The sequence below is a fragment of the Camelus ferus genome, chromosome 32, assembly GCF_009834535.1.
Source record: "Camelus ferus isolate YT-003-E chromosome 32, BCGSAC_Cfer_1.0, whole genome shotgun sequence".
Lineage (NCBI taxonomy): Eukaryota > Metazoa > Chordata > Mammalia > Artiodactyla > Camelidae > Camelus > Camelus ferus.
This window is the reverse complement of record NC_045727.1, coordinates 20703127-20724729: the sequence shown is the minus strand read 5'-3', so window position 1 is coordinate 20724729 and position 21603 is coordinate 20703127. Positions and strand designations below refer to the sequence as shown.

At 47.1% G+C, this 21603-nt stretch overlaps 2 protein-coding genes, 1 long non-coding RNA gene and 1 other non-coding gene across 6 annotated transcripts in view; 2 read left to right on the top strand and 2 right to left on the bottom strand.

Moving 5' to 3' along the window:
- The window catches only part of POLE (DNA polymerase epsilon, catalytic subunit), a 48393-nt gene extending 40688 nt beyond the window's left edge, over window positions 1–7705 (bottom strand). For both annotated transcript variants that reach the window (XM_032471936.1, XM_032471937.1), the window contains exons 1-7: window positions 7538–7705; window positions 3121–3262; window positions 2479–2559; window positions 2014–2058; window positions 1769–1861; window positions 1305–1459; window positions 47–188 (exon numbers count right to left, since the gene is read on the bottom strand). In XM_032471936.1, coding sequence (XP_032327827.1) covers window positions 47–188; window positions 1305–1459; window positions 1769–1861; window positions 2014–2058; window positions 2479–2559; window positions 3121–3262; window positions 7538–7599 — 720 coding nt within the window. In that variant the 5' untranslated portion in view covers window positions 7600–7705. The remainder of the gene's footprint in view (window positions 1–46; window positions 189–1304; window positions 1460–1768; window positions 1862–2013; window positions 2059–2478; window positions 2560–3120; window positions 3263–7537) is intronic.
- A 111-nt stretch (window positions 7706–7816) lies between these two features.
- PXMP2 (peroxisomal membrane protein 2) lies at window positions 7817–21430 on the top strand. Of its 2 annotated transcripts, none has more exons than XM_032471952.1 (5): window positions 7817–8076; window positions 9587–9703; window positions 11755–11917; window positions 15218–15337; window positions 21412–21430. In XM_032471952.1, the coding sequence occupies exons 1-5, from the start codon at window positions 7955–7957 to the stop codon at window positions 21412–21414; spliced, it is 525 nt and encodes a 174-aa protein (XP_032327843.1). In that variant the 5' UTR covers window positions 7817–7954; the 3' UTR covers window positions 21415–21430. The 2 variants fall into 2 exon arrangements, with proteins under 2 accessions (XP_032327843.1, XP_006175085.2); XM_006175023.3 differs by lacking the exon at window positions 21412–21430 and adding an exon at window positions 18457–18824.
- TRNAA-GGC lies at window positions 10596–10667 on the top strand. Its single transcript has one exon. It is a non-coding gene; the product is annotated as a tRNA-Ala (tRNA).
- LOC116660988 lies at window positions 20569–21467 on the bottom strand. Its single transcript, XR_004316727.1, has 2 exons — window positions 21362–21467; window positions 20569–20613 (listed from the first exon to the last, which is right to left on the bottom strand). It is a non-coding gene; the product is annotated as an uncharacterized LOC116660988 (long non-coding RNA).
- Between the last annotated feature and the right edge of the window lie 136 nt (window positions 21468–21603).

The following is a 21603-nucleotide window of genomic DNA, read 5'->3' as shown; positions in this document are numbered from 1 at the left end:
ATCACCCCGGCCGCCAGGAGCTGTTCAAGTGCAATGGCCCACTCACCACGTGGATCTTCAGGTCGATAGAGAGGCGGATGTGGTAGGGCACATCGTACTCTCGCATGTCTACAATGTTGTCTGACTGGTCAGCAATCTTCTTAGAGGCTTCCTCTTCATCAGTAATCACACTGCCCCCTTGTAGAACACTGCAAAATTAGAGAGCGGCTTCTTTAACTACACTCTTCTAGCGGCTGGAGTGGGAAGACCAGCGTCCGCACACTGTAAACACAAGAAGTAAATCAAGGTGGCTGAGATGATCAGGACAGGTTCTTCTTAAGGAATGACCTTGGATGACCCATACTCCACCAAGCAGCAGGCCACAGACACAGGAAATTCAGTACACTCAGGAGGTGCACTTTATAGGATGTAAGTTACACCCCAATTAAAAGAGCAAAGAAGTTACTTGGGAGGCATGTCTACAGATGTGACCCACTCTCACTGAACTTGTTTCTTCATCAAGAAAAGGATGACAGTAACAGCCCCACCTGCAAGAGTGTTGTCGGTAATAGTGACAAAGCTCTCTGCATGGTGAAGTGACTGGTAAATAGTAACTATTTCTGATTCACAGTGATTCTTATATCCAACTGAGAAATCACTGTCCCTAGAACATTCACTCCAATATTTGCCCACTAAGCTTCCAAATGCTAAATAGACTATTAAGGGGGGAAAAAAAGAATGAGTTTTAGAGAAGGCTCAGGCTTTATTTGGTCTCTGGTTAAAACTCGAAATATTCTCAATAGTAACTAATGGGCCACTGGCAGGGGGCATGGGGTTTGCAGAAATGTACAGGGTCCCAAATTGATCTTCTTTTGTCAGAGGATACAATGAGTTCTTCTGAAGTCATCATAACGTTTAATTAGGCAAGATTTCTTCTTAATCTCTCACCCCATTTCCTGTTACTGCTGATGTCTATACATTTAATGAGCAGTGTTTGGTATCCTGTGTTTAAACTTCTCTGTATGATACCCAGTGTCCTCTGGAGAAGATGTGCACCTCAATTTGGAGGTGCAAATCTAACTCCTGTGTGAGTAAAGGAGGACAACTAAAACATAACCTAGGAAGCCACCATATATTTAACACAAATGGAACACACAGGAAAGTCTACCTAATTGCTCAGAAATGTTTCCACACTGAATGGAGCCGGTCATTAAAGTAGTCTTATTGCTGTTTTCCCGCCTCCTATCTATCTTGTCAACTAAGGAAAAATGGGAAACAGTCCTTGTGGACTGATTGGCTCTTCTGCTTATGTGAGTGACGCTCACCTGGAGAGCATAGCCGTGTATGCATCGCTGGCATGGCTCTGCTCCCGGTTTTTCTTCACAGCAGGGGAGATCTCCTTCCTCACTTTGACAAGGTCCTCCACAGTGTTGAAGGACAGCTTAATGTAATTTCGCTTCAAACCCACCAAGTGATTTGGCTACAGAGTGAAGAGATGGTGCTCATGAGTTCAACAGAAAAAAAAAATACTTAATTGGGGAGAGGAAATAAAAGAGAATATTTCAAAGGTAAATAAATGAGTTGAAAATTTGGCAACTCCAAAGGACCTTGTCCAACTCTGCACGTGGCACCAACTATGCCACAAGAGTTCTCTAAGAGGATGTAGGAAGGTCACCAAAGCCCCATCACCTGTATCCCCCACGGGTGCTGAACTTGTTCTCTTCCCATCTTGCCCCAGGGCAGGCTGGACCCAACCTCATTTACCCTGAAAGGGCTGGATGATACTCACCAGGTCCAGATCCTCTTTGGGGACAGTCTCTACTTTCGCAATTTTACCCTGAAACTTCTTGGAGAGAAAAGATGAAACTTCTCGCTCGCAACCCTAAATCAGGGTTAGAATGAAAGGATTTTTTGTTAGTAAAATCTATTTCATTCCTTGTCTGCTTTTCTAGCAGCCTCTTTACCTCCAGTGCCGAAGCCCCTACAGAACAAGGCACAGCTGGTCTGACGTGATGCCATTAACCACAGACTTACCTTTCTGGTTGCAACGTAGAAATATGGCTTGTAGGGCAAGGCCACCTGCAGGAGTCACAACCCGTTCAGGGGTGATGAGAAAGAAAAAAGGGAGAAAAATGAAGACAGGCTGTTTGCTGTTATATCTGTGAGCAGCCTAGACCCAACGCGTTCTTGACCTTGCCATACCTTAAGACAGATGATGCAATACAAAATTAGGACCTGCACGTATCACAGAGGCAGGAGTCTAAGAGATACAACACTGCTCATCTTTTAGTCTTTCCAAGCCAGATTCTCTTAGGACATCTTAAATGGTGATTAATGTGGCTCCCAGGGGCCCATGTTCCCGATGGGCTCTGGGTAACTGCACACTAGAAACCTCCCGCCCCTCCTCACAGCTGCAGAGCTAAAAGAACACTTGTCATCTGGGGCACAGCTATGCCTCATCGCTGAGTGGTTTTAGCTTCCTGGGGTTCAAGAGCTTACCTTAAACCTGCTCCCATCATCTTGAATAAAGTAGTAATCCACCGCGCTAACTAAGCGCTTATCTTCATCTAAAATCTCAGTCTACAAGAGAATCAGTCAACATGGGCACAAGGTTATCCTCTATACAGCACAAGAGACTTTCCTCCTTCTCTGGGAAACTGAGCACTTAAAAAAAAGGGGGGGGGGATGGGGGAGGTATAGCTCAAGTGAGAGAGGGCATGCTTAGCATGCACTAGGTCCTGGGTTCAATCCCCAGTACCTCCTCTAAAAATAAATAAAACCTAATTACCTCCCCACCTGAAAATTTTTTCTAATTAAAACAAAACAAAACCTTCTTCCACCTTTGCCTAAATACTACCAGACCCATTCACAAGAACTTCATCACAACAGCCTCCGAATGGGAATTTCTCTGCCTCCCCCTCATCTTTGAAAGCTTTATTCTCATGGGTTACAGGGATGCCCCTCACCTTAGTCTTCCCAGCGGCCCGCAAGAGGGCTCAAAGCAGTTAAAGAGGAAAGTAGAACTACAAACAACCCCACCTCTGCATGGCCCAGACAACCAGTTCCCACCAGGGGTCATTCACAAGGGGGTGCAGCCACCCTCCCGAGTGGGGAAGACGGAGGAAAAGCACTGGTGCTTACAGGGTGCATGTTGATCAGCCAGCCTGTCTTCTCACCAGGCTCTTTGAGTCTCTCAAAACCAAACCGCATGTCCATCTTATCCGTCCACTGACTGCGCTCCAGGCGTTTGAGTGCCGAGACTGAGGAAGAGGGGCCATCGTCCCTGAGAGAGAGGAGGAAGTCCAGTCTTCGCTGCTCATGACACTACCCAGTCCTACAACCCTCAGTTCAGTATAAGCATTTTAGGTGTGACAGGGTAGGAGCGTCCATGAAAAACCTCACGTTTGGCAAAAGAGCTCATTAAGGTAACAAGACTCATAGGAAAAATTTGACTGGGGCAGGACCCTCAGAAATTGTTCAACTCTGTAACCGGAACACTGATTTAAAACAATCTTGGCTGGACGCTACTGCCTCATGGGATATTAAAAATGCCCAAAGTCCAGTATTGCAATTCTAGGCATTTATCCCAGAGAAAAGAAAACACATTTATACAAAAACTTGCATGTGAACATTCATAGCAGCTTTGTTCATTACAGCCAAAAAGTGGAAAACAACCTAGATAGTCTTCAACAGGTGAATAGTTAGTTACCCTGCGTTATACCCACCCCATGGAAACAGTTCATCGATAAAAAGGAACAAACTTATAGATAACATGCAATAACTCGGATGGGTCTCAAGGGAATTATGCTGAGTGAAAAAGGCCACACCCCCAAATTACACACTTTATTCCACTTATATAGCATTATTAAAATAACAAAATAAGAGATGGAGAACAGATAAGTAGCCGCCATGGATGGGGGAAGGGAGGGATGGAGGTGGCTGTGGCTATAAAAAGGTAGCAGGAAGGACCCCTAGGACAGAACTGTTCTGCACCTTGGTTCTGGCAGTGGTGGTCATGAATATACAATATGCACATAACTAAACACACACACAAACACAAGTGTACATGCACTGTACTGTACCGATGTCAACTTCCTGTTGTGACAGTGTGCTTGAATGATGCAATATGTTATAATTGGGGGAAACTGGGTTAAGAGAACTCTGTATAATTTCTTACAACTGCATAAGAGTCTACCCTTATCTCAAAATAACAGTTGTTTCATTATTTATTTGTTAAATGTTAGTTCCCAAATTATTACTTTCTTGCTAAAATGGAATTAACAATATCTACCACACAAGATTTTCATGCATATTATAAGAGACAATGAACATAAAAGCACTTTGAAAAATGCAAAGTTGGCAGCACGGTACAATGTATTAAAAAAGAATGACCATGTTATTTTGGATTCTAGTTCTGGCAGGATGCAAATGATGTGCAGATAGGATTCTTTGTTGAATGGGTGTCTGATAATTAGTATTTGTGGTACTTATTAAAGATCAATAGAAACAAGGGATTCTCCGCTTTTTGTTATCTACAAGGTAAAATTCTGTACTGTCAGAGTTATTTGAAATAACGTGAATGAACGAATTCATCTGGGTTTTCAAGTCTTGTAATTTGAGTTGGAAAAATACTTACTGAACACTTTACAGGTACTACCTTGCGCCAAGGCCCATGTAAATAAAGCACAGCACTGGTACAACCACTGAGGTGGTCACAGAACATTGGGGAAAGTGAAACAAGGATGTCTGCAGTGTGTTGGGATGCACAGTCCAGCCCCAGGCATGAGTGTTCAGAAAAGGCAGTGATCCACGCTAAGCCATTTTCTCCTACTTGGTTTATCAACATTGAAAGGTAGCTTTATTTTCTGTACAGTAAAGTCACTAACCATGTTTTTATGGAAATATCTATTTTAAATGCACAAGAGAGCAGAGATCTTTGTTTATGACTGCTGAGTACAGGAGAAAAATGTAGCCTGCCACCTGAGATTTGTGCAAGGGGGTTACACCTCTCTGATGATTTTTTTTTTTAAGTTATGTGTGATCTTTATTCCACCTTGGTACCGTTGCTCATATGAAATTTTCTTCAAGCAGAGCCAACACGGCACATACCTTGCAACACTCCAGCCAAGAGCTTTCCCTTTTCTCCCAAGGACTGTAATTTTACTCCTCTATTCCTATCCCCTTGCCTAGGGAAAACTAACTAAACCAACACCATCTCCACGTTTTACTGAATTGTCCTCCTGCTTACCAACTGCATATGAGCAAACCGGGGTTATAGAAACACCTGTTGCAACAGAATAAACTGTACCTTAAAAACATGATATATCTTCTGGGATGCCTGAGCCTGAATGTCAGTAGAACCACATACAATGGGATAAAAATGGGGATGTAATATTGTTCTGTGCGAGAGGAAGTATCTCAACTGACAAAGAAAATCACTTCTCAGCTCTACAACATCAGTACATCTGCCTCAAACTTCCCAAGCCTTTTTCTGATTAGGATTTTGTAAATAACTCTTCACACAGATTTAATCATAAACCTTAAATTAAGTACTTGATAAAGACTTTTCATCAACAGAACTATCCAAACCTGTTCTGAGTTCAGAGACTAGGATAATCCCAAATTGCTCACAATCTTTACCTCCACAAGTGCGATCCCATCTAGATAGACCAGACTAATCATGGTTTACCTGTCTTCCAAACAGAACAATTCTTTTATTAGCATTCCAACTTAAATGCTACTTTCTTCTTTAAACTGCAGTTCTGAGATTCTGAACCCTGTATATTTTGGCAAGAAAGCCTATTTATTAGCTAAGCCAAGTGTACTCTCCACTCCTCAAAAATGTACAGCTAAGAATAAATATCTATGCCTTTTTGTCTTAATGTAAATAAATGAGCTACTTTATAAACCAAAGAGCAGAGAAAATACGTACTTGTCTAGAGTGGTACTGATAAGCAAGTGGGAGGGGGCAGGTGGAGAAGGTAAATATATATTTCCTATGCAGAAACAAGCAGATTCCCACCAGCCAGCGTCCCCCCCACCCCCACAGGCATATGTATCTACACCAGTTCTCATTCTTGCTAGACTGTTCTCCTGAGCAGTGTCTCCCTAAAAACTGTTGGCATGCTCTGGCAAACAACAAGGCAATGTGGTGAGTACTCCAGGTCTTGGAGACATTCTCTCCCCCACTATTCTTGGATATTCATCCCCTCCCTTCCATCACCTCTCGTCTGCCAGCATCTGATTCTAGCTTCTTGCTACATGGTGCCAGGTTCCTGGGATCCCACAACTCTTGACGAAATTAGATGACCATTCCATCTCCGACCACTAACAGATTTCTCCAAAAAGTGAGTGTTTCTAAAGACAATGTCCTATCATTTTAACTTGCAATTCCACTTCTAAGAATATATGCCAAGGAAACTGATGTGCAGGAAGTAATTTTCACCTAGAGATGTCCATCACAGCTGTTATTTTTTTTTTAATTGAGAGGGAGGTAATTTTACTTAGTTTTATTTTTCAAAGAGGTGAATTGAACCCAGGACTCTGCATCCTAGGCACGCGCTCTTCCACTGAGCTGTACCCTCCCCCTACAGCTGTTTGTTTTTAATGAGAGAGAAAAAAAAGGGAACACTCTAAAGCTAAATATACAAAACAAAGGGAGAAAAAGACTTGAACCAAACCTGTGCAAAATTCATGTCTTTAATTACTATAACATGTTTCACCAGTTACTAATTTATAAACAGAAGTGGATAGAGAATTGCTTAAGAAAAATTCTTCCTTTGCCTGAAGAACATTCCTTAGGTCACTTCGACTTGAAGAGGAGAATGACCTATTTCAAGATTAGAATCCTTACTTTTCACAGATTATAATCACCTGTTGCAGGCAGACTAATGCCCCCCGCCCAGATATTTATGTCCTAATCCCGCAGCATAACGGCACTTTTCACCCCGTGACGGTGCATAATCTGAAAAATGGAGGCACCAATAACGAAGATGACTCCCACAGACGCTGCTTGCTACTACGAGACACCCGGTCGAGGCGCATCCTCTCTCACCCACACCGCCCCTTCTAAGGGGACGGCGAGCACCCCGTTTCCCAGAGGACCTGACGCACACCCACGCGCCCTCGCCCGTTACCACCACCAGCACCACGTCCCGGGCACCTCCTAAGGCCCCAGTTCGAGTATAAAACGCGCACCGCTGCAGCGGAGACGGCGGGCACCGAGCCTTCAGTCCGCGGGCCCTACGGTGCGCGCGGCGCTGCGGACCGAAGGCGCTCAGGTGTAAAGGAAACCACGCCCGCGCGCCGCTCCGCCCCGAGCTGCCCCTTTCCCAGGCGCCTCCTCCCGCAGCCGCCTCGGCGGGGCCCGCGGACGGCCTCGACACCTCGCGGGCGAGCTGACGGGGACGAAGGGGAAGGGGCGGCGGCGGACACACGCCCCAACTCCCAGACGGGAGCCCGAGTCACGCAGCCGAGGGGAGCGCTCCCGCGCCGCCCTCGCGGAAAGGAAGGGGCGCCGAGCCCGCCCGTCCGCCCTGGAGGCTGGGCCGCCCCTCACCGGCTGGCCTCACCGTCCGCGCCCGGCTCCGCGCGCCGCCGCCCGGTGTTTCTCAGAACCATCGCGCCGAGTCCGCGCCGCCGCCGCCGCCTCTCCTGAGAAATTTGGCGCGCTCCCACCAGCTCTCGCGAGAGACCGGAAGCGCCCCGCCGCCCAATCAGGAGACCGGTCGAGCCCCGCCCCGCCCAGCTCCAATCGCCGCCTGCGCTCGAGGGGAGGTGGCCCGTTAGGGACTCTCGGAAAAGTGCGCGGAGGCGCGTGACCCGCACCGCGGGGTCTGTCTCCGGTGATCTTGCGGGCCTCGGCGGGGCGGGAAATGGCTGGCCGTCCCCGCCCCGCGCGCGGCATCCCGAGTCCTGCGCCCGGCCTGCCTGGAGTACGGTCGGTCCCCCCGGCGGGCGCGGCGCGCGAGAGGCGATGGCGCCGGCGGCCTCGAAGCTGCGGGCTGAGGCCCGGTTCGGGGCGCTCTCGCGGCGGGCGCTCGCCCAGTACCTGCGCCTCCTGCGGCTCTACCCGGTGCTCACCAAGGCGGCCACCAGGTCGGCGCGGAGCGGCCGCGGAGGGGACGTGCCCGGGTGGGGGCGGCCCACGTGGGGGTTTGTGTGAAAGGCGGAACCCCCTGGGTCAGAATCACCCTCCAGAGACCTTCGATTAGCCAGAAAGCTCTGAGTGTGCGGGTCAGTATGTTCGGTTCTGAACCTGGTTCTGGGGCGACTCTAAAACGCGAGCCCGGCAGCCAGACTAACGGAGTGCGCGAGCGGAGGGGCCTGTGCAGACCGCTGGGCCTTCAGTCCCGCTGCCCCGGAGGTAACATCCGTCCGTCCGTCCGAAGTGGAGCCTGTCCCCGGCCCGGCCTCCGCGCTACTGTCGCTGCTGCCTTATGGCCCATTAGTCGCTGAGTTGGTTGTGAGGGTTAGAATGGCTTTCAGGAAGGGTGCGCGGGGAGGCTGGACGGCGTGGGAGGTGTTAAAGCTTGTTGTCTTCGGCCCCTTTGCTCTTGGGAGAACTCAGACAGAGCGCCCTGCCTCTGTGCTGCCGGTTAGCTCGGCCCTTTGGGAGTACAAAACATCTCCCCCTTCATTACTTCTAATCAGTTTTATGTTTGTCCCCTTTTATTCATTCGACCTTTCATAAATGTGTGCAGCAGATTCCTGTGTGTGCAGCATTAGCAGGGATTAAGATAAGTACTTAAGGTCCCCATCCTCAGGGAGCTTGCATTCTTAAGAACTAGGGGGAAAGAAGTTAAATATATAACACAGATAAAGTGGTCTGGGAGGTTTTATCTGAGGAGGTGACATTTAAATAGAGGCCTAAAGAAGGGACGGAACAGGCCATGCAGAGAAGAGAAGCAGAAGCTCTCTGGGTAGCGGGTACAGCAGGTGCAAAGGTCCTGGGGGAGGAGCAAGCTAATAATGGAGGAGTGGAAGGAAGGTCTGTGTCACTGGGGAAAATGAACAGCGAGTAAGGGAAAGGATGAGGAAGAAGTAGCCAAGGATCGGATCAAGAAGGTCCTTATTGCCCCTACTAAGAATTTTGCATGTTGTAACTTAGCTTCTCAGAAACCAGCCATGGGCTAAGACTTTGAGCAACTGGGCTTGTCTCCACCTTTTTATTTGAAGATTTTATTGTGATAATTGTAGTTTCACGTGCAGTTGTAAGAAATGATACAGGGAGATCCCTTGTGTACTTTCTCCAGTTTCCCCCACTGGCAGTGTTTTGTGAAACTGCAGAACAATGTCACAACCAGGACACTGGTGTGGATACAGTCTGTAGATCATGTTCTGGTAACCTTTTGCAAAATTACATTTTAATATCACAATCAGGATATGACGCTGATACAGTCTACCAATTGGAAATATTGTAGTCCTGTGTGTGTATTAAGTTCTACTGTCTCCACCTTTTGATGTAGGGACCTTCCATTGTGGCTGCTCTAATAGGGGTTCGTTTCCACCCATCCCCAGCATATTCTTAGAACTGTGCTAACTCCATGGAGGAAAAGACGCCCGCCTGCAGGTTGCTTCTGTTTTCTGAATACCTCTCTGTTCACAGTGGCATTTTGTCAGCCCTTGGGAACTTCCTGGCCCAGATGATTGAGAAGAAGCAGAAAAAAGAGAACTGCTCTCAAAAGCTCGATGTCAGTGGGCCTCTCAGATACGCCATTTTTGGGTGAGTTCCATCAAGAGCTGGTTTACCCACTAGCAGACTAAGTGCAGACGAAGCTAGGCTATCAAGACTTGGAATAATCTAATTTGGAAAAATAATTTTTAAAAAGCATTAAAGTCATCATGGGAAAAATCAAGAGTGGTGGTTAATGTTAACTTCACTTAATTTATAGTTGCATTTGGTTTTTACTTTGAATTGCATGGGTGGGGGTGACCGTCTTAACTGGGCTGAGAGACCTGAGGGCAGATAGCTCCACTGGAACCTCAAATCAGACTTCAGGACTCAAAGACCCTGAAAGAGGAAAAAGACCCAAACATGGCCAGTTAGTTCCTGTTGTTATTTTTCATAGCATAAATAACCGGAAAAGAAATACTTGGGTATTTCTTTTTTTCTTTTTTTAATACTTAGGTATTTCTGAAAGAAGTCATTTCTGAACCACTTTTTGAATTGCAAAAGCACAAAGATTCAGGTGTTTACCAACTAAATCCACCCCAAGTTCTCTGGACAACAATCATGTTTGTAGAGGGATTATTTTGAAGTCTCTTAAAACAAGAGTGATTTTTTTTTTTTAATTCACAATTTACAAATACCAGTTTTGTATTTGTAAGCATGCTAACTTCAGTCATCACAGCTTTTTCCATAATTTTTTTTTTTTGCCTCTTTTTTGGTTGGGGGGAAGGTAATTAGGTTTATTTATTTAGTTATTTTAATGGATGTACTAGAGACTGAGCTCATCCCCTTGTGCATCCTAAGCATGTACTCTAACCGCCAAGTTATACCCTCTTCCCTCTATGATGTACTTAAAATCCTAATCCCCCTGGAGAGGGAGAGTGTATCAGAATCACCTGGGAGGCTTTATCCGAACACAGTTATCATCTTCAAGACTTCCAGAAGGGAGGGTATAACTCAGTGGTAGAGTACATGCTTGGCATGCATGAGGTCCTGGGTTCAATCCCCAGTACCTCCAATAAAAATAAATAAATAAATAAATATGTGAATAATCCTTATTACCTCCCCCACCAAAAAAACACAGAAATTAAAATAGAAGGAAAAAAAGACCTCCCTTCTCTTCCTCCTGAGAAGCCCTGCTCTAAGCCACTTAACATTCCAGGAAAGGGTGGGAAGAGACAAGGGAGAAACACTTGTTTAAAGATGTTCTGCATCGAGCTGGAAGACCCCTGAGCCCCTGCCCATCTTTTGATTCTGGATTTTATAGAGCCTTACGTCCATCCCAAGAGACATGGTGGCCGAGTTCAGTCCGCTTCTGAGTACTCTGGGCACTTGGCAATGAATAGCAGCAATACAGACAAGCCGGGGCACCGCGCCAGATTTCAGCCTTGATAATGACCGGGGAGGGTTTGATGAAAAGCTCTAGAGGGGAAGGGTGTATGTAGCTCAGTGGTAGAGAACGTGCTTAGCATGCAGGAGGTCCTGGGTTCCATCCCTAATACCTCCATTAAAAAATTAAATAAATAAACCTCATTACTTACCCCCACAAAAAATAAGAAAACCAAAATTTAGAAGAGGAGCGCTCTGACACGAGGGACGCATCCGTTTGCACCTCGCTGAGCCAGGCCCTGTTCCAGGCACTGCAGTCACGGCAGCTGTCAGACGGATACTAGCCCGTCCGGCGAAGGTCACTCCCAGGGGTGAAGGGGGTACTGTGCAACTGAACAAATCAGACCGTGACGTTCAGGGATAAACGCGCTGAAGAAGCCTGGAACAGGGAGCAGCTGGGACAGAGGTGGGCTCACTATTCAGGACAACTAGGAAGCAACTCTCCAAGCCAGCAGTGTTGAGAAGGAGCCAGCCAGGTGACAGCTAACGGGTCCATAGGCAGGAGCAAGCCTGATCTGTCGGAGGCAGAAGAAAGAATGCTTGCGGCAGATTCATAGAAAGCATATTTTCTAGAAGGACCACCCAGAGCTGTGTGGTCAGTGCTGAGGGACTCCAGGGAGGCATCGTTCAGGGTCTGGAGTTTGGGGGTGAAGCTGGACCCAAGAAGGGCATGTGCTGAGAACGCAGGCTGGCTCACCGCCACTCTGGGGCCACAGGTTCTTCTTCACAGGGCCACTGAGTCACTTCTTCTTCGTCTTCATGGAGCACTGGATCCCCTCCGAGGTCCCTTTGGTGGGCGTCAAGAGGCTGCTCCTGGACCGCTTCCTCTTCGCACCGGCCTTCCTGCTGCTGTTCTTCCTCGTCATGAACTTCCTGGAGGTTGGTCTCTGCAACAGCACTTAGCACGACGGCCCTTCACTGGGCACAGGGGTTCTTAACCTGGCGTCCGCGGTTGGAGTTCAGAGGATCTGTGAACCGGTCACTACACTCCAACTGAAGTTTCACGTTTTCCTCTGTGCACATCGGAAGCAAAGCACGGTCGTATTAGCAGCGCCCGTTGGCCTGCAGTAGCAATCACAGATAGTTGCGTATCACACGTCCACAGTTACAGGTGTCCCAGGGCATCATTTGTGCTTCTCACTCCTTACACCGACCTTAGGTCTTATCACTGAATATGTTAATAAAGAAGCACAGGGGGAGGGCAGAGCTCAGTGGTGGAATGTGTGCTTAGCTTGCATGAGGTCCCAGGTTCAATCCCAGGTACCACCATTAAAATAAGGGTATAGCTCAGTGGTAGAGCACGTGCTTAGTATGCAAGAGGCCCTGGATTCAATCCTCAGTACCTCCTCCAAAAATAAATAAACAAACCCAATTACCTCCCCCTCAAAAAAAAAAAAAAAGATAACCTAATTACCTAGTCTACCCCTCAAATAAAAACAAAAACAAAAACAAAAAAAGCTTAAAATAAATAAACCTGTGGTGGTTTCATGGGTGTATACATCTATCAAAATTCATCAAATTGTACATCTGAAATACATGTAGTTTACAGGAACCATACCACAATAAAGGTGTTAAAAAATAAATTGAAATAAACCTAATTACCCCCTAAAATAAAAAAAAGCATTAAAAAATAAGCTTAAAAAAGAAGCACATATACTGTCATAAAATTGTTTTCTGAATGTTTTGATAGATGTACTTAAGTATAATTGGTTTCTTCATAGTCCCACGGAGTTTTTTTTATACATTACAAAACGTGATACTGAGAAGTGGATGTAAGTGGGCCATCACCAGGTGGCCAGAGGGACCTGTGGTGCCGAAGCTTCAGCCCCTCGTGACGTTGCAGAAGCCTGTGCTAGCTAGCTCAGGGCCTGGACTTCAGAAGTGCTCTGAAGAGGTTAACGCATAGGCACAGACTTAACATCACAAGTATCTGGAATACCAGGCATGTCCATGTTGATGTGCCCAGCCTCACTCCCGCTCCCTGGCATCCTCACCTGGGTCTTCTGCCTTGGTAGTAATTTGTCTCAACCAAACACAGCAAGTAAAGGCTTCTCATTCAGATTTTATTTTGAAACCACATCTCAAGTTCTTGTTACTACAAGAAACACATCCCCCCACCTTGCTGTCTGCAGTGGCCCTGGAGAGGGAGAGGTGGGAAAGATGTTTAAAGTTAACTGCGATTGCTAGTAAGTTCCTGATGTTTAAAAGATATGTTTGGGAAATCCTTAGGAAATTAGAGGTAGGAGAAAGTAAAGCGTGCCCATATTAGAAGTGAGGGTACCACAGCAGTTTCTCCTTTTTTCTTTCCTTCCAAATAGGGAATATATTTTCACTGAAAAACAAAAACCCAAGGGTGGAGGGTATAGGTGAATGGTAGAGTGCATGCTTAGCGTGCATGAGATCTTGGGTCCAATCCCCAGTGCCTCCATTAGCAACAACAACAAAATAATAACCCAACCAAAAAACCCCAGTGTTACCAAAGTGCATAAAGTCACCACGTCAGTGACACATATGGGACCACACTATATATACTGCGCACACTACAGATGCTACTGCATCAGGTTTTGTGATTCCAGATGTCATGTTAGACTGCAAAGCACGCCACCATGCGCCTGTCCCTCTTGTGTACGGATCCCTCTTGGGTCCTTGTGTGTCCTCGCTGTGGTGCTGCAGAACAGTAACGTCAGTGGACATTTACTGAGCACCTGCCTTGTTCCAAGCTCCAGCCAGTACTTCCGGGCTTTGAGCTTGGCATCAGCCCCACTTGACAGCTGAGAAAGCTGAGGCCTTCTGTAATTTAGGGGATAAATAACTGGCCTAAGGTCCTGTAACTTGTGAGTCCTGGAGTTAGGATTCAGACCCAGGTTCTGTGACTCCAGAGAGCTCCTAACTGTTACGGCTTTTTCCTCTGTGAGGTTTGTTTCCCCACACTCCTGACAACTGTGATTGTTTTTTTCTTCTAAATAATTTGCAATCTGACAGGTGAAACGTATTTCAATTTCTGTGTATTTATGAGACCAAACACCTTTTTACATGTTTATCTGTATTCTGTGAACTTTGCTTCTATTAGAGTGTTTGCCTTTTTTCTTACTGATTTGTATGTCTATATATATTAAGGATTCATAAATCCTTAGCCAAATATGGTTGCACATGTTTTTCCTGTTTTTTAGGTGTTTGTCTTCTAACTTCATAGAAAGTTAAAATGTTTGCATGTAGTTTAAAAATTTAAGTTCTTTAAATAAAATTTGTTACAGTGTCTTTCTCCATACAGGAGTTTAAAAAAATTTATGCATTCAAATCTGTCATTCTTTTCCTTTGTAGACTTCCTTAAAGGAAGATAATGGAAATACTCTCCTATGTTTTCTTTTACTCTTACTTATTTTCAGTTTTCTTTTCAGGGGGGGAGGTAATTAGGTTTACTTCTTTAGTTTTGGTGGAGGTACTGGGGATTGAACTCAGGACCTTGTGTGTGCTAAGCATGCTCTCTACCACTTGAGCTATACCCTCCCCCCTCTTCTACTCTTATTTTGTACATTTTGATAAACCCAAATATAATAGGAATATTCTCATATACTTTCCTCTAGTATTATGTGGTTTTTTTTATGATCCCATTTTTTTTAAGGATTAAGTTTGGGGTTTTAGGGGGGAAGGTAACTAGATTTATTTATTTAATTAATTTATTTTTATTGCCTTTTGGAGGGAGGTAATTAGGCTTATTTATATACTTATTTCTTAATGGAGGTACTGGGAGTTGGACCCAGGACCTCCTGCATGCTAAGCACATGCGCCACCACTGAGCTATACTCTCCCGCACAGGGGACATTTAGAATCCATCTGTCGGGGTCCACTTTGATTGGAAATGCCTCCACTTTGTAGATTATTCTGGAAGGAGCTGACAGTGAGCCTTAAGCAGCAGCAGTTCTGGGGGGATCACGGCATCAGCGGGGCTCCTGGGGGGGGGGGTGGGCCGCGGCCTGGCTGGTCTGCTGGTTTTCCTACCTGACGGTTAGCTCCTCGCGGCTGCGCCGCTGGTGAAGCACACGCGTGCGTCGCCTGCATCTAAGCGGAACCAAATCTGCAGTTTTAGGTGTTAGGCTTCGGGGCCCTCCGGCCTGGTGCCGCGGTTCAGGCCGAGGGGCGGTGGGGACGCTCAAGGTCTGCCTTTCCCCCCCTTTCCAGGGGAAGGACGCGGCCGCCTTCGCTGCCAAGATGAAAAGCGGGTTCTGGCCGGCGCTGCAGACGAACTGGCGAGTCTGGACCCCAGTGCAGTTTATCAACATCAACTACGTCCCTCTGCAGGTAAGGCCGGCCCCAGAGACCCTCCCCACCAGTCCCCAAGTCACCCCAAGTCCCGGACTCTCTCCGGGGCTTTCCTTGCCGCCCGAACTCGTTCAGGTTCTGGATTCCGGGAGGCAGAGCGACCTAGAGGGGCCCCCACCACGGTCCGCGCTTTGCCCATTCGTACCGGTCGGCGCTCGGCTTTCTAGGGATGGATGGTTCCCAGGGCCCGGCCGCACGGATTGCAGCCCAGCGCGCGCAAAGCTGCACAGCGGCCACGGGGGCGGGAGGGCAGCCTCACCTGTAGAGACGTCAGAGCCACACATGGGTGGGGGCGGGGCGGCCGTCCCAGGCCGGCTTCAGAGCGTCACTGGCGCTGACTTCCAACGCCTGCTGTGAGGCCACGCCTCCTCTCCCGGGTGTGGAAGGCCCCAGCACTGTCCACTGTCTGCACACCAAGTACAGCCCCTCTGTATCTGGGTCTGAGGACCACTGCCAGGGTTAGAGACTTGCTCCAAGGGCGCACAGCCTAGACTTACAGCCACGCAGCAAGGACCTACAACTGGATCCTGGGAACCCCTTGCAGGCTTCCTAGGCTGCCTGCCTCCCTTGAGGGTCACACAGCCCCTCTCTAAGCCACCCACAAAATGCTGCCACCTGTGGTGTTTCTGCCAGGGGTTTTATCAGGGGGCTGGTCACCTAGGCTCCTCTCTCTGCATGCACCAGTTCCAGACTCCGGAAAGAGGGCAGGTGGTCGCATAGCCCACACTGGTTTTTGCAAGAGCCTAGGCCCAAGGAGCCATTCTTATCAGTAAGGAAAGGTGGGAACCCTCCTGAAATCCAAGTTCCCAGACGCCAGCACCAGCCAAGGACCAGCCTCTAAACAGCCTCCTGCCTACTGTGATAACCTTTTTCTGCACAGCATCTAAGTAACCTACCTGGAACTAGCTCATACAGGCTGATTTCCGCCTGCTTTAGAGAGAGGAGAGAGAGAGACCTGGGGAAAAAAATTTAAGAGAAAAATCAGTTCATTTCCATTGGCTTTACTTGTTTATTTTTTAAACTTTTTTGGTGGGGGAGGTAATTAGGTTTGTTTATTTTTGGTGGCAGGACCTCATGCCTGGTAGGCATGCACTCTACCACAGAGCTATACCCTCCTCCATTGGCTTTAATAGCGACCTTCCCAGGAACAATTTCAGTGGCTCAGCAGGGGCTGAAGCCAGATCGCTGGGAACTGATGAGTGGGTGGGGAAGTAGAAAATAAACTGCAAGTCTAAAGAAGTCTCCCAGAAGTTTGGGAAGAGGTGAGGAGAAATGGCAGAATGGGGCCAGGGGAGACGTGTTTGCAGCCAAGAGAAAGTTGGCCATGTTCTATGCAGATTTCACGAGCTGCCCCTAATGAGAGGAGGGGAAAGGATTCGAGCATAAGCAGAGGCAGGCTAGAAGGAAGGCTCTTCTTCCCCACGATTAAAGAGAGGAGGCTGTTTACTGGGGAACCCCCTTCTCTTTCCTCTGGGAGGGTGGTGGGTTGGGATGGGGCTGCCTGAGAGGAGAGGAGGTGGATGGGCATTTTGAGGGGAGTGAAGAAGTGGTAACCTTGGCATCGTGGAGAATGGGAGGAGAAGCTGATTGGAGACAGGGGAGCCAGCAGAAGCCAAAGACCCTTATGTGCACAGGCCTGGGGGAGGTTAGAAGACAGGGAGGATAGAGGTTTTTCCAGGGAGTCCAGCGGAGGAACAGGAAGGTAAGGAAACCAGAGCTATGAGCCATGGGTTCTAAGACATGAGAGAGAATGAAATAGAGAAGACGGGGGAGACAGAGCAGCTGGGGCTGTGGAGGGGCCCGTGGACGGAGAGGAGAGGCTGGAAGACTGCACCCTCCTGAGGAGCTCAGGGGCAGGGCTGCCAGGGCGGGGCCAAAGACTTGCCTACTATTTTAAGTGGTTGCAGGCGAGTTCTTAAGGGGCAGGGAGTTTATTCAGCAAATACTGAGCACTTGCTTTATGACCTGCTGCTCTAGACTCTGGGGCTACCGAGCTCAGTGAGCTGGATCAGACTGCCGCTTTCATGAGCTTATGTGCCAAGGACACGCAGTAACTGACTAAAGGGGATTTCAAGTGGGGGGAGGTGCATCAGATCATCGACAGGACAGGCTAGCGTGAAGGGAAGGTCATGGAGTTGTCAGGGAGGGGCTGGTTAAAGCCACATGCATGACAACTGGTCCTAAGATGAGAGAAGCTGAACCAGGAAGTGCTGAGTAAAGGACCATTTTCCGAGATGATGCAGGAAAAACCGAGGTGGGGTATGAGGAGGGCCATGTCCTGGGTCTCAGTGGAGCCCTTGGGACATGCCACCCCAGATGTGGGTCCTTGGCTTCACGCAGGAAAGAATTCAAGAGCGAGCCACAGTTGAGTAGAGGTAGATTTATTTAGAGAGAGACATACTGTATAGAGTATAGGCTGTTTCAAAAGGCAAGAGAAAGGCCATGAGGTGTGGTGCTCAGATTAAAGTAAAGGTACACACTCCATAGACAGAGTGTGGGCTGTCTCCGAAGACGAGGGAGTGAGAGAGGCGGGCATGAGGCGTGGTGCTGCCAGTTTTTATGGGCTCAGTAGCTTCCCACGCCTGCAAGTGGGAGGACTATTCCAACAACCCTGGGGAAGGGGCTGGGGTTCCCAGGAATTGGGCTCGGCCCACTCTTTGACCTTTTGTGGTCAGCCTTGGGACTGTCATGGCGCCTGTGGGTGTGTTATTTATCATGCTAATATGTTACAATGAGCATGTAAGGAAGCTCAAGGTCTACTAGAAGTCAAACCTCCCGCCATCTCAATCCTCAAGGCCAACTGGGAGTTCAGTCTTCCACAGTTTTGCTGTTAATTGCTGTCATTCCTTGAATGGCTGTGTCCTGCCCCCTTCCCTCCTGTCTCACTACCGTCCTGTAAACACTATTAGGCAGGGCCTGTCCTCTTCACCTTTCTCTGCTGGGGTCCTAGCCCAGTACTCTGCAAAGTAAAGGCTCAGCAAACACAATAGTTGGTGGATGGACTAACTAGTGGATGAGCTCTGTCCTGGGGAACTGGTGCCTGATAAGTGTGCCCAGGGCCTGCCCTTACTTAAGCCTGTCTGTGTTCTTCCTGGCAGTTCCGGGTGCTTTTTGCCAACGTGGTGGCTCTGTTCTGGTATGCCTACCTGGCCTCTCTGGGGAAGTGAAGATGACTTGGAGAGAACATCAGCCATGCTGATGACGTGCATCAGGGAAAATGCTCACCTGCTCAGGGTGAGAGAGCAGAAACAAGCCGATCTGGCTCTAGATCATGTGATTCAAGATGCCCTAAAATGATGGATGGAGAAAGAGAAATCTCTTAATGTCAGAATCTTGTGTTTTAACAAGGCAGTAGCTGTCCTCAAGTGGTGCTGCCCTAGAAACTTAAAATTCAGTTGAGATGATTTCACCTGTCACCTTGGATTGAATTAGGATCACAATAAAGTGTAACATAGCTTTTTCAGCAGTGATTTTTTTTTTTAATTGAAGTATAGTCAGTTATAATACGTCAATTTCTGATGTACAGCATGATGTCCCAGTCATGCGTATATATGCATATATTCATTTTCATTAAAGATTATTACAAGATACTGAATATAGTTCCCTGTGCTGTACAGAAAAAAATTTGGTTTTAAATCTATTTTTATATTTAGTGGTTAACATTTGCAAATCTCAAACTCCCAAATTTATCCCTTCCCACACCCTTTCTCCGGTAACCATAAGATTATTTACTATGTCTGCGAGTCTGTTTCTTTTGTAGATGAGTTCATTAGTGCCTTCTTTTTTTCTTTTCTTTCTTTTTTTTTTTTTTAGATTCCACATATGAGTGATATTATATGGTATTTTTCTTTCTCTTTCTGACTTACTTCACTTACAATGATGATCTCCAGGTCCATCCATGTTGCTGCAAATGGCATTATTTTAGTCTTTTTTATTGTTGACTAGTATTCCATTGTATAAACATACCACAACTTCTTTATCCAGTCATCTGTCAACAGACATTCAGGTGGCTTCCATGTCTTGGCTATTGTAATAGTGCTGCTATGAACATCGGGGTGCATGTGTCTTTGCAAGTTAGAGTTCCCTCTGGATATATGCCCAAGACAGTGGTGATTTTAATTTCTCAGAATAATTGCTGTTGCTTTGGAAGAAAGGAGTGATCAGTGGACTGCTCTCAGATTTTTTTAAACATTTTAAAAATTGTGGTAAAATACATGACAGTACTACTGAAAAGAGCCCCTTGAGCCCAGGACTTTCCCCTGATGTTCTGAGAGGCCCTATGTGCCACCCTTTCCACTGATTCTGCTCTCCTGCTGCTCATTTACATTAGCCTTCCCTTCTTGCTTTTTCACTTTTAGAACATTCCTTCCTGATAGTATCCCATGCTTATTTCATGGATGCAGTATCCCTTGGGACCTTAAATACATATTTTTTGAAATTTTCTTCTGTCCCATGTGCTATTTCTGTTTTCTCAGGGTTCTTTTTTTTCCCTGTTTGTTTTTATCTTTATCTTTCTCCATCAGGATTTCCTGGAATGTCTGTTGATCCTTGATTGTGCATCACTGTTTAAGAGTCAAAACCACTCGGGTATTCTTTGGAAGATTAGTGTACATGTGCTAAACAGTACCCTCACTGTGGGGTGACCAAGCAGGGACACAGTTTTGTGGGGAATCACCCGTTCTTGATAACCGAGGCCTTTTCTCTTGGGCTAGTCAGTTTACCCAGAAGGAAAGATGGTGGCTGTAGGGGAGCATGGTATACACACAGGGGCCAACATTCTTGTGGCTAACTGGAGAAAGAGGGTTAGAGTCCTACATGAACTTTATATAATTGCATCTTTATGACTGCATCCCAGTCTCAGCTGTCTGGTGTTCTCAAATCCCAGTCCTTCTATTCCAGATCCTCTGGAATGAACGTTTTCTAGTCTTCTGCCACGGTGGAGGTGAGGCATTCACCTGAATACACTGGTGATAGGGGAGATGTATAGTGCAACCTCTTGCAGATTTTTCAATCAATCCTCCTGTGCTTAGCCCCACCCACAGTCCTGTCCTCAGGGATAGGGCTAGTACCTGGAACTCACCAGACTCACTGGACTAAATGAGCTTGCTTCTTGGCTTCTATCAGTGCAGCAGCTGATATTCCTCCATCTTCTCAGGTCAATGATGATCTGATTTCCAACTTCGCAAATTTTGTCAACTGATTGTTTCTTCTTGTGGACCCAAATATATCTCTGTGGATTTCTCTTTTTTTTTTTTCTGGAGGAAGGAGACATAAATGTATGAGTTCAAGACAGCATATTTGAGCAGAGCTCTGGTTATTTCTGTGGAATACTCTCCAAGTGATTATTTACAATGTAAAGCAGATTGGGGGAGGGTATAGCTCAAGTGGCAGAGCACATGCTTAGCATGCAGGAGGTCCTGGGTTCAATCCCCTAATTACCTCCCCCACAAAAAAATAAAAATAAAAAATTTTTTAAAATGTAAATCAGATCAAGTCACTTCCTCACTTGAAAACCTGCCAAGGTGACCCAGCAATCCCACTTCTGAGTATACACCCAAAAGAACAGAAAGCAGGGACGTAAAACAGATATTTGCAGACCCATGTTCACAGCAGCATTATTCACAGTAAGTAAAACGGGAAACAACCCAAATGTGCACGGATGGATGAATAGATAAGTGAGATGTGTTATGTCCGTACAATTACTCAGCCTTAAAAGGGAAGGACGTTCTGACACAGGCTACAACATGGGTGAAACTTGGGAACATTAAAGTGAAGTAATCCAGTCCCAAAAGGACCAATACTGTATGGTTCGATTTCTTTGAGGTTTGTGGAGCAAACTCATAGAAACAGAATGTAGGAGGGTGGGGGCCAGGGGCTGGGGGAGGGGAATGGTGAGTGAGTGACAGGGACAGAGTCTGTTTGGGAAGATGGAAAAGTCCTGGAGAGGGATGCTGGTGACGGTTGCACGACAGAGAATGTGCTTAACGTCACCGAGCTGCATACCTAAAAGTGACTAAGATGGTAAATTTTGCGTTATCTGTGTTTTACTACAGTAAAAAAGCAACCGCCAAGCCGTGCGGGAGTTTCCCAGCTCCCTGAAGCCAGAGTCCCCAGTTTCTGCAGGGCTGGGGCTCCTTCCAGGCTCCTCCGAGTCGCCCCGCCACCTCGGCCAGGCCGCGCGGCGCCCCTCGAAGGCGGGGACGACGTGCGCCGCGCCCCCAACCCGAGGTCGTGGGGAAGGTCTC

Bases quoted from the DNA above. Each gene is read 5' to 3' on its own strand.
- PXMP2 (XM_006175023.3), top strand. From the start codon at position 7,955: ATGGCGCCGGCGGCCTCGAAGCTGCGGGCTGAGGCCCGGTTCGGGGCG. The intron at 9,704-11,754 runs GTGAGTTCCATC...CTGGGGCCACAG, and splicing joins CTCAGATACGCCATTTTTGG to GTTCTTCTTCACAGGGCCAC. The intron at 11,918-15,217 runs GTTGGTCTCTGC...CCCCCTTTCCAG, and splicing joins TCGTCATGAACTTCCTGGAG to GGGAAGGACGCGGCCGCCTT.